The following is a 15,577-nucleotide window of genomic DNA, read 5'->3' on the forward strand; positions in this document are numbered from 1 at the left end:
CATTTAAGCTGCAAAGACACCGTAAGGTGGTATACATATGCCATGGGCACAATGATTTGTATAGAGGAGCACAAAAAATGATCCCCCATGGTGTTTGGCAGGCACTATCGCCTGCTAAAAAGTGACCCATTCAAGTGAATAAGACTGTAACGCAACTGCATGCAATGCATGCCATTGCAATACAGTGATGTGGGCTAAAACAGGTGGTGAGGAGGTGACACCTCCTTACCACCTGTCAAATGTCCTTGGAGAAGTGGTCCACCGCCAATCGCTCTTTATTGGGCACAAGTGCAAACTAATGTTTATTTAGTCTAAACAGGGGTGTGTGAAGAAGGAGTCCACTTTTCATTTAAACTGAACCTACATTTTATTTTATTTGAAGAGCATAACACATGTGCTGGTGTGCCAATGCAATGCAATACTTACAGTTCTCTTAATTCTATGCACAGCAGTTCACTGCGACATATTAAAGTGCATTGTAAGGCATTTTTGTGTGTTGTGCTGCATAGAAAAGCAGGTTCCATCACAATTACTTCCACATTCAGTCATATAATGTTGTTAAAGCCCTAAAGAAGAGGGATCCATCTGGGATTTGATCTTCTGATAAGTGATCCTACTATTGTGTAAAATAGGAAGAACCGCGCTAACACAAAAACATATAAGCAGCAGCATATAGTGCGATCACACCAAAATCTAGAGTCCTGTAAAAAGCTGCGCTAAAATTATTAAAAGTTCATATAAATGACATCAAGGGGATTTCTCCAAGTCCTTATTTCAAAGTGAAAACACCACCACCGTGCAAGGCCTTTTAGCTTGCTGGAACACAGACATCCCACCAGTCATCCGGGTTTTTCGTGTTGAATGGTGACATGAGGATAACCTAAGGGAGCCTGGAGATTTACCCCCCATAGGAACACCGGGAGCGTCAGCAAGCTAAAAGGCCTTGGCTAGGCTAAAGCCACTTGCCCTTTTATGCTTGCCATCTGGTAAGCAGGCTCTACTACTAGGGTGGATTGTCACTACTGCTTAGAAGTGCACGGTGGTGGTGTTTTCACTTTGAAATAAGGACTTGGAGAAATCCCCTTGATGTCATTTATATGAACTTTTAATAATTTTAGCGCAGCTTTTTACAGGATCCTACTATTGTGATCAGAGAGATGGCAGCCTAGGACCTTAAAGAGGAGTTCCACCCTCCCAAAAAAATACAAATCCTGTAGCTGCTGACTTTTACTATTAGGGCACTTACCTGTCCAGACATCCAGCAGTGTTCTCACCTGAGCCAATTCTTGAATCGCCTCTCGGGTGCTGCCTCCGCCATCTTGGCTAAGGGAACCGGAAGTGGAGCCCTGCGGCTTCACAGCTGGTTTCCTACTGCACATGCGTGAGTCGCACTGCACTCTGTGAATGGACCGCCTGCGGGGAGAAGGAGTGAAATTTTGACTCACTTCGCCGAGGCAAACTGAGCCGGAAGTGGGAGCGGGTACCTGATTTTTACCCCCCCCCCCCCCCCCCCCCGGAAAGGTGCCAAATATGGCAGCAAAGGGGAGGGGGGGCAGACCCCTTTTGGGTGGAGCTCCGCTTTAAGCAGGTCTACATGAACTCCCTCTGTATAATGGGTGTATATCCTCCAAGGAGTATTCTCCACCTCTTTCTGGATATACACCAAAACTAATTCTCATCTCCACTGGCCCAGTGCCACCACAAACCTACCATTGACGTCTCCTTTTGAAAATGCAGGTTGACTGGCTGTCACGTTGATCCAATGGACCCAGTATGAAATCACAGAAGGAGCAAGCATGTAGCAAAGTACAGAAGCAAGAGATCAGAACTTCTGTGCTGCATAACTGTCCTAGGGCTGACGCAGAAGACAGTGAAGCCATTGGATCAGTATGACATCTAGATATCTGGTATTTTTTTAAAAAGAAGGGGTCAGCATGGCAGCTTTCATATTCCACTTAGTAAATTGCAACTTATAAGGAGAACAGGCACTGACAACAAATGACTCTGGGTGTCCAGTTAAACTGTTTTGCACATAAAGGCTCTCAGCTTGAAACTGAGACAAAATTGCTATTAGGTTACATTCAAAGTTGAACTCCGAGATAAGTGAAAACTGTCTAAATACAAGATTCTTATTTGAATCTTGGTGTGCTTTGTGTATTCCTTCCAGATCTGTGCAGGTATACAACAGGAAAGTTTGCCTCTGTTTGCCTCTGTGCAGGAGCTTCCTGTAATAAGGACCAGTCACTGCTGCTCTCTCTCCTTGTGCAGGGTGACTGGTCTTGTCTTCGCCCCCTCTGTAGTTTTCTACAGGTAGTCTGTAGTGGGTGGAGCCTGCTGGATCCCTCCCACAGCTCTGCTCTCTGAACAGGCTAATTACAGTACAGTAATGATAGCACCACTACTTTTACAAGGTAATATCTGGGTTTGCAAAGGTTTTATGTGCTCAAAAAGTGGATTTATAGCTACTAGCAAGGAAAATATTTCAGTTGAATTTTTTTGTGTCCAAAGCTCATATTTAAAGCAAACCTCCCCACAAACAAATCATTTACAGCCCCCCCCCCCAATAAATGATCCATTCAATGTACATTTTTTGTGCTACAGAGCAGCACTTCTTCCTTTCTCTCCTAGATAAGAATGACGTTTCATTCAATTTCACGCATGTTCAGATGTGCTGAAGAGCTCTTCCCAGCCTTTGGTACCCGGCAGAGACCTTTGGCACATCTGCGCATTAGAGCGGGGGGGGGGGGGTTCCACTTGCACCTTGCACGCGCAAAGATGTACAATTATAGATGTCCTGGATCGCTGGGTGTCAGTGCATTGTCGGTGAGGGAAACCTGACACACGAGCTGAAGGTCTCTGCCAGGTCCCGAAGGTTGGGCAGAATCCTTTTGGTGCATCTGAACACGTGCCAGGCTTTCAAAGATGGTGGTAGTAGCATTAGGGGGGCTGAAATGCCTCTTTAACCTCCCTGCCACCCGCTAACAGTACAATTACTGCTGTGACCTGAGAAAAGTGCGTGTTGGCCGCTCAGGTTCGATAAGGAGGGGGTATGTAGACAGTGCAACTGCAGCTACTGCTAGAGTGCTAACAGGGGATGGAGCCCGTTCTGGTTCCTACAAAGGTTCAAGAAAGGAAGGGTGACCCCTGGAAGTCGCACATCTATGGTGTCCTGCTGCAATGAATGGAGTAGCAACCTCAGCCTGCTAGTGGGCGGCACAGCCAGGCATCCCGACATACCTGTACATCGCAGTGTACTTCCTGGTTTAGAGGCGTGCATACGTGAGCCCCCTGCTGACCTGTGCTGTGATTGGACACAGCACGAGTGTGTCAGCAGATTACAGCCAATCATTTTGGCTGCATACCTGCTGACTGGCTGTGGCCAGTCAAAGCACAGATCTGTGTGTTTGTAAACATAGGTTCTGGCTGGATTTCTCCCTGTCGTTCAGAAATGAAAGCAAGGAGAGAAACCCAGCCAGATCAGTGAGTAAAAGCAGCACACATACACTTGCATACACTTGTTAGGTACAAAGCTTGACCCTTGACTGCCCTCTTAATCACCCCTGTCACCCAGACAGTGCAATTAGTACAGTGTCAGTATACAGTATTCTCACTGATCACTGTATTAGTGTCACTAAAGACTTCAGAGTCAGTTAGCGTCAGATTATCCGTCACACTATCACAGTCACAAGGCGTTGATCACTGCCATTACTAGTATAATGTGTGTATGGATCAGTATCTTGATCACAATCAGAACTATACTGGTGTCCCCAAAAACAGTGTTGGCAAGATCAGGACCTGATCATTGTCAGCACTTGTGACATGTAGCAAAATACATTTTGGCCTAAATTCATAAAGAAATTTGATTTTATTGGATATGTTTTCTAACAGAAAGTAGAAAATATTGTTTTTGTTTTTTTTTTTTCAAAAATGTTGGTCTTTTTTTTGTTTCTATAATAAAAAATAAAAAATTGCATGTTGCATGACCACACAATTGCCAGTTAAAGTAGCACAGTGCCGAATAGCAAAAAAATGGCCTGGTCACGAAGGGGGTAAAACCTTTCAGAGGTTAAGTGGTTAAAGGTGGACAGGCACAGACAACAAATGACTCTAGGTATCCAGTTCCGCTAATTTGTAATAACGCAGAGCTCCCGAGCTGACAACTGAGACAAAGTTGTTATTCGGTTATGTTCAGAGGTCTACAAATCCCTCCCCATAGAAACCATTACAATCTATAAAGACCCCACTCTATAGGCTGCTAACTTTCTTCTAACGGAAAACACTTGGAGGAACCAGTCGTAAGTTTTAAGGCGGCGCTATCAACACAGCAAAGTATTTGTTTAATTCACATCAATGACAATCCTGTTGCCTCATTTTAAGAGATTATTAATCATCAAACAAATCTGTTGTACGTTATGTATATCAAAGCATTTCCATTTTAGGTGTTTCCTGTGTCTTATTAATAAACACTTTAAGGGTCCCTTTAAATGAAAACGCCAGTGATCGTCCAGACTCCGCCTGCTAAACAACTAGAGAGAAAACAACAACCCCAGACAGAATCGGTCTGGGGAACCACAATGAGCCAAGCTGGATCTCTCTACATTGGAAACGTATTGATTTCTGCCTTGTACTCCGCTCCCGCAGAAGACCGCTGCGCTGGCTTAGCCGAGGCATCATCGTTATTGAAGGAATTACATACAGAAGGTCTATGAAGCTCCTGGTAAGCATTGCTGCGCAAGAGAAGCTATCGATTGCCCAATATGCTTTTAATGACGTTACCAAAAAAAAAAAAAACAACAATGTCCAGATAGGATCTGCTCCTCTGTACAATCAGCAGCTGCTGCAGAACCTCTTATAGATGTAGAAGCGCGATGCATGTGGAAATCTGATTAAGTCGCCTTTTTCATTTTTAGGTCAAGTGGTATCTGCGTATTGCTGCGTTGTTGCAGGCCACTGTATCAATGCTGAAAAGCCATTATATTGACGTTTCTTAAAGAGCCCCATTTATCATTGTTACTAATAATATTAGATGATAAGTGATTGGATCAGTGCAAGAATTCAGGGACAAGTGCTCTGAAGTCAAGAAATACGGGGCAGCGTACAAGCATGAATCATATATAAAGTTGCGTGACTTAATGTGAAGGTAGTATAGTGATATTTTCAATCACGCAGCTGACTTTTAAGTCTGATAATCCCATAATGGAAATGATACAACCCCCCCACCCTCGCATCACCCTGCATGATGACACTGTCCATAGAGTACAAGGCTACACACCAAAGTTTTATTAAAGTCAAGCACTGCCATACTTAAAAAGCAACTCAAGTTTTGTTTTGCAGTGTTGGTACAAGGTCCTCGAACGCCCATATCAAAAAGGCCAAAGTGCACCCCCCCCCCACATACATCATAAGTGTGAAGTAATTCAGCAGTATAGGTTGCAGGTCTTGCCATTTTGGTGCCCCCCCCCCCCCCCCCCTCAAGGCTCTTGCCTCTTCTGTCTTGCCCTCGGCCAGGCCCAGGAAACGCAGGTTAAATTGGAATTCCAGCTAAGGTAGTCTATACGCGGTTCAAGACCTGCTGAACTGGCTGAGATTTGACCCATGTATGAGCAGGCTGAATTTGGGTACAACCAGCCTGCCGGATTTTACTTGCGGTAAACTCTAATGAGCAGGGCCCTTTGATTCCTCCTGTATTGAATTGTATTGTAACTGTACTGTCTGCCCTCATGTTGTAAAGTGCTGTGCAAACTATTGGCGCTATATAAATCCTGTACAATAATAATCACTAGTGGCTGGTATAGCCGCTAGCAATAATCACTGTCTTCTCCGGAGGGGACAGCTTCCCCCGCTCCCCTGCCAGGAGAATACAATGGCTCGGCAGGAGGGATTTCCACATCAACAATGTCTGTGTTGATGGAGGAATCAAGCAAATTTCCTGCACTTGGGGGTTGCAGAAAAAGAAATTTGCATTGTGTATGGCCGGCATGACACCTAACTTCCCCCTCCTAACACCTATGCTAACTAAACTGTATAAGAAGGATGTATATGCTTACCCATTTTCAGGCTGCTCGGGTCAAATCATGTGATCCAGCTCCCCTGTGTCAGTCAGTTTGGCTGCAGGGGAGAGCACTCTAACAACAAATAGGCCGTTGAAGCCTATGGAGGAGCTTACGGTCTTGCTAGCCGTTGTCAGAGTGATCTCTCCTTTTCCCTGCAGCCACCGCTGGCTGACACAGGGGGTCACGGAGCGGCCCGTAAATAAGTAAGTATATACATCTTTCTTACACAGGTTAGTTAGCATGGATGTTGGGGGGAACTATTTTAGGGGTAGTTAGATGTAAGCTGGAATTTCATTTTAAAGCCCTTGTCAGGTTTTTATTGCTCTTTATATGCCCATTAGCGAGAATCCCTTCCTTTTTGTCTTGGTGACTACAAAAAGTGAGTGAAAATTTTTTGAGTTGCCACCATCAAAGAGAATTTGAGGTGACATTTTCCAATAGGGACACTTGTTCTGGTGACAAATGTCTAAGAGGAGACGTCCATCTCTTTGGAGAGACCTTACCTTACTTCCTGTTGAGACTGCAGCACGGGAAGTGAAAGGAAACCTTCCCAGTGGGACACAGGTAACAAAAAAAGCTGACAGGTTTTGCTTGTTCTTTTCAAAATGAAAAAGTTTGGGCTTTACATAGACTTTAAGCACTTTTAGATGCATAGCTCTGAGCATTCTTTGGGAGGCCTTTTAAACTATTTAATATTTTAGGATACATGCACCTGGTTACCTGTGTAGGGGTTTTATGTCTGCATGGGTTTATGCAAAAACTGGCATATACCCACAGCCATTTATGTCTATGGGGCTGCTGAATAAAGCATCGACTGTATATCTCCCAGGCATTAAAATCTATCCAAACTTTGCATTGCATGAACCCTAATGCCGCGTACACACGATCAGACTTTACGGCATACTTGGTCCGGCGTACCGGATTTCTTCGGATCAGTTCGAAACATGTTTCAAATCTGTCCGACGGACTCGAGTCCGGTCGAAAAGTCCGCTCGTCTGTATGCTAGTCCGACGGACAAAAACCGCCACTAGGGCAGCTATTGGCTACAGGCTATGAACTTCCTTGTTTTAGTCCGGTCGTACGTCATCACGTACAAATCCGTCAGACTTTGGTTGATTGTGTGTAGGCAAGTCCGTTCATTCAGAAAGTCCATCGTAAAGTCCGTCGAAAAGTACGCCGGACAAAGTCTGCCGTAAAGTCCGCTCGTGTGTACGCGGCATAAGTTTTCCTTTAAAAGAAACCTATATCTATGATAGGCTGTCATTGCTGACGTCTCCTTGTGAAAATGTTAGCTGACTGGCCACTTGGCCACTGACCTGGAACACGCATGCAGCAAGCGGAGTGAATACTCCTGCATATTTGTTTCTTTCAGGTCAGAGGCTAAGTTATTGACCTGGAAGAAGTATGCATACAGTGTAGAACTCCACATCTGTCTATTTGTTTCAGGTCAGTGACTCACTAAGTATTGAGTCCTGTGGATCCAGCATGACAACCAAGCAACCAACATTTTCACAAGTAGATGACTAGTTTCCTATAAAGCAAGCCTCTGCTCAAAAGAAACGTGGAGGCTGCCACTGCTGGCCCCTTCATTCTGAAAATGCTTGTTGCCTGGCTACCATGCTGGATCCACTGGGCTCAATATTTCCTGAGTCACTGACCTGGGATGAATATATAGATATGAAATTCTACACATGTATATTGTATATATATTTGTTCCAGGTCAAGAACTCGGTATTCAAACCGAGTATAACCATAATAGGCCACTGAGTGTAACCATAATAGGCCAAGCAACTAGCATTTTCAGCAATGACAGCCTCCATATTTCTCCCAACACAGGATTCCTTGCTTGGCAAGCATTCTACATTTAATGTGCAATACTGGAAAGTTTACAAAGCAAACATCTATTGCACAGTACCGGGTGCTCTCTATGAATCTGAAAAATCCTGCGTGCTTGCTGACAGCCAGGGGACCTCCCAACCCCAGCAGTGTGTCACTGGAAGTCAGGAAGCTATTTTCCTATCTGATGCACCAGAATCAATCTCCCTCCTCCAGGGTCCAGCCTCCTGGCTTCCGTTCCTCTCCCACTGTCAGCATGACGTCACTGCTCTCTACTGAGGGCACCAGTGTCTCTGGGCAGCAGTGTGTGAATGTGCATGCCCCCGGTGACACCGCCAAGGCACCTTTCCCCTACTGAACACGGTGGATGAGCATAGCCAGGATTGCAAGGCATGCTTTCTAACTAAATACATGCACTAAAAACTTTTAGCTGTGTAGAACCCACCTTTAAAAGTTGTAGGCATCTCTCATTAGCCTAAGACTCTCCAGCTGCTGTAGAACTACAAGCCCAGCAGGCTCCCAGGAGGTCTGCAACAGCTGGACAGCCCTTGTGGGCTGATGAAGGATCACGCTACCTACGGCACCGGCGATTATTACTATAATGACAGCCATGGAAATCCTCAGCACTCACCATTCCCGAGCAGAGGCTAATGACTGCAATGTGTTCCGTCTTGCTGTTTACATGTCCATTGTAGAAGCAATGCCCAAAGTCGGTGTCCTGATGATAGCCATCGGTCTCATTACCCTGGGGTCTTCCATACAGGCTGACGGTTAAAACTGGTGCAATAAATCCAGAATTGACACTCAAGTTGAAGAAGAACTTCTGCCCAAAAGCTGACAGTCTGTAATGAGTGGTGGCGTTCGCCCAGGGGTCGTCCTTGGGGACGAGGCTGCGTTTTTTCCTTTTGAAGTGCATTGAGTGAGGGAGGACTTCGCCAAATTCATTCACTCTTGTGGGGGTTACTACTTCGTATTCACCCAGCCTCTCCAAGAGCTTAGCTGCAACAGTAACACACATAGAGACGGGCAAAGTTATTGTAACGCATGGTTCATAGCTAGGAGTACAGTGTCTGCTCTCCCTCAACTACCTCCCTGTAGGATCCCAACAGATTTTGCTGCTCCATGCATGACTTGTGTGTGTGTGTGTATGTATTACTGCTAGGTGTATGACTTGTGTGTGTATTACTGCTCTGTGCATGACTTGTGTGTGTATATTACTGCTAGGTGTATGACTTGTGTGTGTATTACTGCTCTGTGTATTACTGCTGGGTGTATGATTATGACACGTGTGTGTGTGTGTGTATTACTGCTAGGTGTATGACTTGTGTGTGTATTACTGCTCTGTGTATGACTTGTGTGTGTATTACTGCTAGGTGTACGACTTGTGTGTGTATTGCTGCTCTGTGTATTACCGCTAGGTGTATGACTATGACACGTGTGTATGTGTGTGTGTATACACACACACACACACACACATATTGTTCTAGATTTGCCTTCACTCTTGTCTCTTTAACTTTTAGATTGTAAGCTCCTTTGGCCACACAGCCCATTCATTTCATCCCTACCATCTGTTTTCTCATTCTTGTACTAGCCCATGTCTATTTTGAATCATACAGTGTTACAGAATATGTTGGTGCCATATAAATCAATAAAACCAATGTTTGTATAATATTAAGTAAACCAACAAGTTGTACAGTATTTGCACATGTTGTATATTTATATATCTATACTTGTGTATATATACAGTAAACTTTACGCTTATAGAATACTTTGCATATAAGTTGCAAAAAGTTCACCCATTCATTTGACTATTTCAACTAAAAAGTTGGGTTTTCCAAACTGCTTTACATTAAAATAAGAGGATAACTTGCGAATGATTCGCTATACGCTTGCAGATATTCGCCTATAACGTGCAGATGATTCGCTAATAACTTGCGAATATTCGCCTATGACTTGAGGATGATTGGCTAGCTAATAAAGCAGCAGTTTTTCTACTATAAAATAAAGAAAAAAGTTAAAGCCTGACAAGAGAGGGTCTACACAGCACATAATACAAACCGTTACCTTGCCTTGGGTGAAGTTTGGGTCCTGGTGCCGGCGTTACATTCAAGAGGTCTTGCAGAATTGTCAGTAATCCCATCAGCCAAAAGGCAAGATGCATGTTGGTCATGAGCAAAGCAGTCTGCGCTGGGCTCCCTTCTTTTTTGCACTGCACACACACAAAAAAAAAAATTATTTCCAAAAAAAAAAGAAAAAGAAATAATTCCTCTTGGCAAGCGGTCTTTAGACTTGGTAATCCTCAGGACTGGCCCTTGAGTGTGCAGTGGCACTCAGCACAGGGAGACAAGTCCTTAGCAATCGCCCATGGAGTTCTAGGCAATCCAGCATAGTGCACAGGGGGAAGCGAGGGGGGACTCAGCGAACAGGCTTCTTCTATTAGTTCTTTCTACAGTACTTTTGCCTGAGTGACTGAAGGCTGCTGTTGGAGGTTAGAACAGCCAGGGCTGGGGGGGAGTGGGGAACGCAGAGCCATGCCCAGACAGGGAGGGTACAATGTTCACTGCACAGAATGCATCTTTCATGACATCCAGCCATCCACAATCCTGCACAGCTGTTCAACTACACTGCATGTCACTTGGCTGGGGATGCTTCCCACAACTATATACATTGTATTCATGGCTTCACAAGAACTTTTTTTTTATTTCCTGCAAGAAAACTTTTGGAGACCCATTTCATTTTCATGTGTTTAGGCGCGCTGCGTTTAAATTTTAAAAACAGACTGGCAACGCATTGAAAAAAGAAACCACATCTGTGGTATTAATTGCAAATCTGTACTAGAAGTGCATTGGCAGTTACGTGCATTGAGGTTCCTCACCGTGAATTAGAGTAACATGAGATCAAACGCGCATTTTGCTGCAATGCCAGCCTCAAACCCTTCTGGAGAAAAATACAGGTGTGAAAGGCTAGGTTCCCATATATGAGGGTCAGGAACACGCACATAACCGCGCACGTTCCGACCCGCAGGCAAAACATGCTTCTCTTTTGCAGATGTGCGTCAGAACACCACAGCGCCACGGGAGGGATTCCCCCATCAACACTGACTGTGTTAATGGAGAAATCAAATCCGCGGTGGAAGCAAATGAATTATCTATGGGCTGCTTAATTAGGTCCACATATTGCATAGTTTTGGCAAATCTAATGCTGATTGTACAGATATTGTACGGCCAGATTGTAACATGTATGGTGACCATTAAAACCCCACTCCAGGTGGAAAAAACATATTATTATTATTATTATACAGGTTTTATATAGTGCCAACAGTTTGCACAGCGCTTAACAAAATAAAGGCAGACATTACAGTTACATTACAATTTGGTACAAGAGGTATCAGAGGGCCCTGCTCATTAGATCTTACAATCTAAAAAGGAAGGGTCAATTGATACAAAAGGTAATAGCTGTGGGGGATGAGCTGATGGAGGAAGTAAAACAGTGTTGGTTAGAAGCAGGATAGGCTTCTTTAAAGAGAAGGGTTTTCAGGGATCGTCTAAAGATGGATAGATTAGGGGACAGTCGGACAGATTGGGGTAGGGAGTTCCAAAGGAAGCTCTGGAGAAATCCTGGAGGCGAGCATGGGAGGAGGTGACAAGGGAGCTAGAGAGCAGGAGGTCTTGGGAGGATAGAGAGCAGGAGGTCTTGGGATAATACCCCATGCAGTGATGTCCCTCCTCAATGTAAGGGTTATATGCTTGTTAAGTCTAGGGGTAGAGGAATAAGGGTCAGCATACATATTACAATCTGACCGTGCAATCTTTGTACAAACAATTTTTCATTTACCAAAACTATGTCATATGAAGTCCTACCTAAACTATCCAATCAGGCAGATTCTTGCATTACCTAGTTGTGGGAGATCTATAGGAGATTTTACAACCAGATTGTAGGTAAAATATTCATTGTATTCCTCCCACTGGCAACTTCCATCAGTCCCCTGCAGCCTCTTCTTTAAGGCGCTGCCAGCGGTTGCACGTTGACATCATCAAGTACAAGGCAGGACCAATAGGACAGCAAGGGCCCTTCCCGCAACTTGGATGTCAATTGGCTAGTGACGTTTCAGACAAATATATTTATTTTGGATATTTTAATATGTGTTGAAGATAACGTGCAGGAACTTTCTTTTCACTCATGAAAATGGGACTCAATGCACACGTTATTATTGGTTAAGGTTCACTGCGTTAACTTTTTAAATAGATTGGCAGCATATTAAAGACACATCTGCAGCATTTTTGGGCAACACCGCATATATGCGTTGTACTGGAGGTGCGTTGCCAGCTATTGTACGTGTGTGTTGAGATGCGTCACTGTGCGTACGATAAAACGCACCTTTCACTGAAGTGTAACTTATGCAGCGTAGACACAAGTGGACTTTTCGATCGGACTGGTCCGACGGACCAAGTCCGGCGGACAATACGATCGTGTGTAGGCTTCATCGGAGGAAAATCTGATGGACTTTAGATTTGGAACATGCTTCAAATCGGACTCGACAGACTCGAGTCCGGTCGAAAAGTCCGCTCATCTGTATGCTAGTCCGACAGACGAAAACCCACACTAGGGCAGCTATTGGCTACTGGCTATCAACTTCCTTATTTTAGTCCGGTCGTATGTCATCACGTACAAATCCGTAGGACTTTGGTGTGATCGTGTGTAGGCAAGTCCGTTCGTTCAAAAGTCCGTCGGAAGTCAGTCAAAATTTCGACGAAAGTCCACCGGAATGGCCATCGGACTTTTGTTGCCGAAAAGTCCGCTCGTGTGTACACGGCCTAAGGTTAAATGTATTAATGATAATTAATGCCTAATTTTTTTTTATCATGTTTATTTTCTGTAATTGCCTGCATCAACAGGATCGGGGGGGTTAATAGTTAGACAAATGCATTTCACAGTGCTGCCAGTCTAAAGCTGGCCATACATGGATCACAATTCGGCCAGTTCAGCAATGAGCGGACAAATTTTGATTCATGTATAGACTAGCTAGTTGTACAAAAGTCGATCTTTGTTGAGTACAACCAGCCAGACTGTTTTTTTACCAAACCGGTATAGCCAGCAACAATGATTGTTGTATTCTCCTGGCAGAGAAGGCTTCCCACTGTATACAATAGCACAGCGAGAATGATTCCTCCATCCACATCCAATGTGTAGATGGGGGAATCGGCTCATTTTTTTCATTTAACCCACTGGTTGAACGAAAAAAAAATGAATCTTGTATGGTCTCCCTTACACAGGAGCACAGCTGTTTGGGTGAGAGAGCTGATTGTTGCTGCTCCTTTACTATCCTGCAAGAGGAAGATCCTTGACCATACTGTATCGCTTTAATTTCTGTGTTGAACAGTGATGTCGGGTACCTGGCTGTATCGACTGGCAGAGGTCTAAACTTCTCGGGACCTGCTAAAAAGAGTTATAAATAATTATTTTCATCGGGGCCCACTCATACCTGAGCATTTCTCTTCCATGCATCTTGCAAAAAAAATACAGGTGCTTTTTTTGGGGAACAATGCACATTTTTGGTCCCCCCAAAAACTTAAATGGGAGCAAATATATAAAAGTCATACAAATGTATGGAAATGCATAACAAACACCTAAAAAGTGCAGTAAAAATACAGGAAAAAACAGATGCACAATTATTAACTTAGCCCAAGAGTAATTTTTTGTTTTTAGGATATGCTTTTGTTGCTAACAGTAACCACCAAAATGCATAAATACGTGCATGCATGTTTTTTTTGTTTTTTTTCCATGATAAAGGAGATGATAAAGGTAAAACTAAAGGCAAAGCTTGTTTATAATGTTGGCACTGAAAAGTGTCATTTTCCATCTCAAAAAGTTGGGAGGTATGGAGTGATGAGACATCTATCCGTCTTTGAATGCATTGCCGCACTTCTGGAATCTGCTGTGACTTTCATGCCATGCATGTGGCTGAAGAAAGCTAAAGTGAAAAACGTATTCCTTTCCTTCGTATCAACAGAAGGATAGAATTATGACTGTACAGAGATTTTAAATCAAGTCAGCAAATCTCTGTATGTGATCAGGAGCACTTTAGCAGTCAGGAATATCCCCCCCTCCACATACCTGAGTCCTCGCACTGATGCCCAGACTGAGCATTACCTAACCATAAATAACCAATTTTTTGCGAGTGATGCAGTAGATTTGAACATAATTGGGTATGTAGGAGGTCAATGGTCAGTAGTGGTCTTTATCACATGGTCAGTAGTGGTCTTTATCACATGGTCAGTAGCGGTCTTTATCACATGGTCAGTAGTGGTCTTTATCACATGGTCAGTAGTGGTCTTTATCACGTGGTCAGAAGTGGTCTTTATCACGTGGTCAATAGTGGTCTTTTTTACGTCAGTAGTGGTCTTTATCACATGGTCAGTAGTGGTCTTTATCACATGGTCAGAAGTGGTCTTTATCACGTGGTCAGTAGTGGTCTTTATCACATGGTCAGAAGTGGTCTTTATCACATGGTCAGAAGTGGTCTTCATCACATGGTCAGAAGTGGTCTTTATCACATGGTCAGAAGTGGTCTTTATCACATAGTCAGAAGTGGTCTTTATTACATGGTCAGTAGTGGTCTTTATCACGTAGTCAGAAGTGGTCTTTATCACATGGTCAGTAGTGGTCTTTATCACGTGGTCAGAAGTGGTCTTTATCACATGTCAGAAGTGGTCTTTATCACATGGTCAGAAGTGGTCTTTATCACGTGGTCAATAGTGGTCTTTATCACATGTCAGAAGTGGTCTTTATCACATGGTCAGTAGTGGTCTTTATCACATGGTCAGTAGTGGTCTTTATCACGTGGTCAGAAGTGGTCTTTATCACGTGGTCAGTAGTGGTCTTTATCACATGGTCAGAAGTGGTCTTTATCACATGGTCAGAAGTGGTCTTCATCACATGGTCAGAAGTGGTCTTTATCACATGGTCAGAAGTGGTCTTTATCACATGGTCAGAAGTGGTCTTTATCACATGGTCAGTAGTGGTCTTTATCACGTGGTCAGAAGTGGTCTTTATCACATGGTCAGTAGTGGTCTTTATCACGTGGTCAGGAGCAGTGTTGAAAATCCCTGCAAGCAATGATCTTAGGAGAGAAGTCAGGTTGGGTCACGGGTTGGAACACTTGCTATCTATTTTTGGGGACCATAGGTGTGTTGGGAGAGTGCTGGAAGCAAAACAGAAAGGATAAATCTTTAGATCTATATTTTAGAGGCAGTTCTCTATCAACTGTGGTGTCCTTGGGGGTCCCCGGAGTAGACAAAAGCTTGGTTCACATCTACAGGCGTGACTGAGCATGGGGAACCTATTCGTTTCAATGGGCTGCCCTATGCGTGAGAATTGCAGAAAATACGTTCCTGACTCTTTCCCAGAGATGCGCTGCATTGAACTGCCTAGTTGCAGATGCATTGGGTTGCCATTAACAGTTAATGGAACCGCTGTGCGTCTGCAAAATCTTGTCAACGTGTTGCATTGCAGGTAAGTGTGCATACCTGACACACAGTAGTGTGAACCGAGCCTAAGAAATGCGAAGAGAATGAGAGGCCAGTAAATGTTTATTCCACATGACAGGCACTCACAAAAAAAAAAAACGGGGCCATTAAATGGCGTGGGATATATAGGCCGGTGACTACTCTGCCTATTCGGTAATCTGG

The 15,577-nt window shown here is 44.0% G+C and overlaps 1 protein-coding gene and 1 long non-coding RNA gene across 4 annotated transcripts in view; one reads left to right on the top strand and one right to left on the bottom strand.

Moving 5' to 3' along the window:
* The window catches only part of ADAMTS9 (ADAM metallopeptidase with thrombospondin type 1 motif 9), a 366,908-nt gene extending 356,544 nt beyond the window's left edge, over positions 1 to 10,364 (bottom strand). For both annotated transcript variants that reach the window (XM_073592184.1, XM_073592185.1), the window contains exons 1-2: positions 9,954 to 10,364; positions 8,521 to 8,888 (exon numbers count right to left, since the gene is read on the bottom strand). In XM_073592184.1, the coding sequence (XP_073448285.1) occupies positions 8,521 to 8,888; positions 9,954 to 10,059 (474 nt within the window). In that variant the 5' untranslated portion in view covers positions 10,060 to 10,364. The remainder of the gene's footprint in view (positions 1 to 8,520; positions 8,889 to 9,953) is intronic.
* LOC141103037 (uncharacterized) overlaps positions 4,474 to 15,577 on the top strand; it is a 183,587-nt gene continuing 172,483 nt past the window's right edge. Inside the window, exon 1 of one of the 2 annotated variants that reach the window (XR_012235236.1) lies at positions 4,474 to 4,717. This is a non-coding gene — a long non-coding RNA (uncharacterized lncRNA). The remainder of the gene's footprint in view (positions 4,718 to 15,577) is intronic. The other variant, XR_012235237.1, reaches the window with a different exon arrangement.

Source organism: Aquarana catesbeiana, linkage group LG07 (assembly GCF_042186555.1).
Source record: "Aquarana catesbeiana isolate 2022-GZ linkage group LG07, ASM4218655v1, whole genome shotgun sequence".
In the NCBI taxonomy this organism is placed as follows: Eukaryota; Metazoa; Chordata; class Amphibia; order Anura; family Ranidae; genus Aquarana; species Aquarana catesbeiana.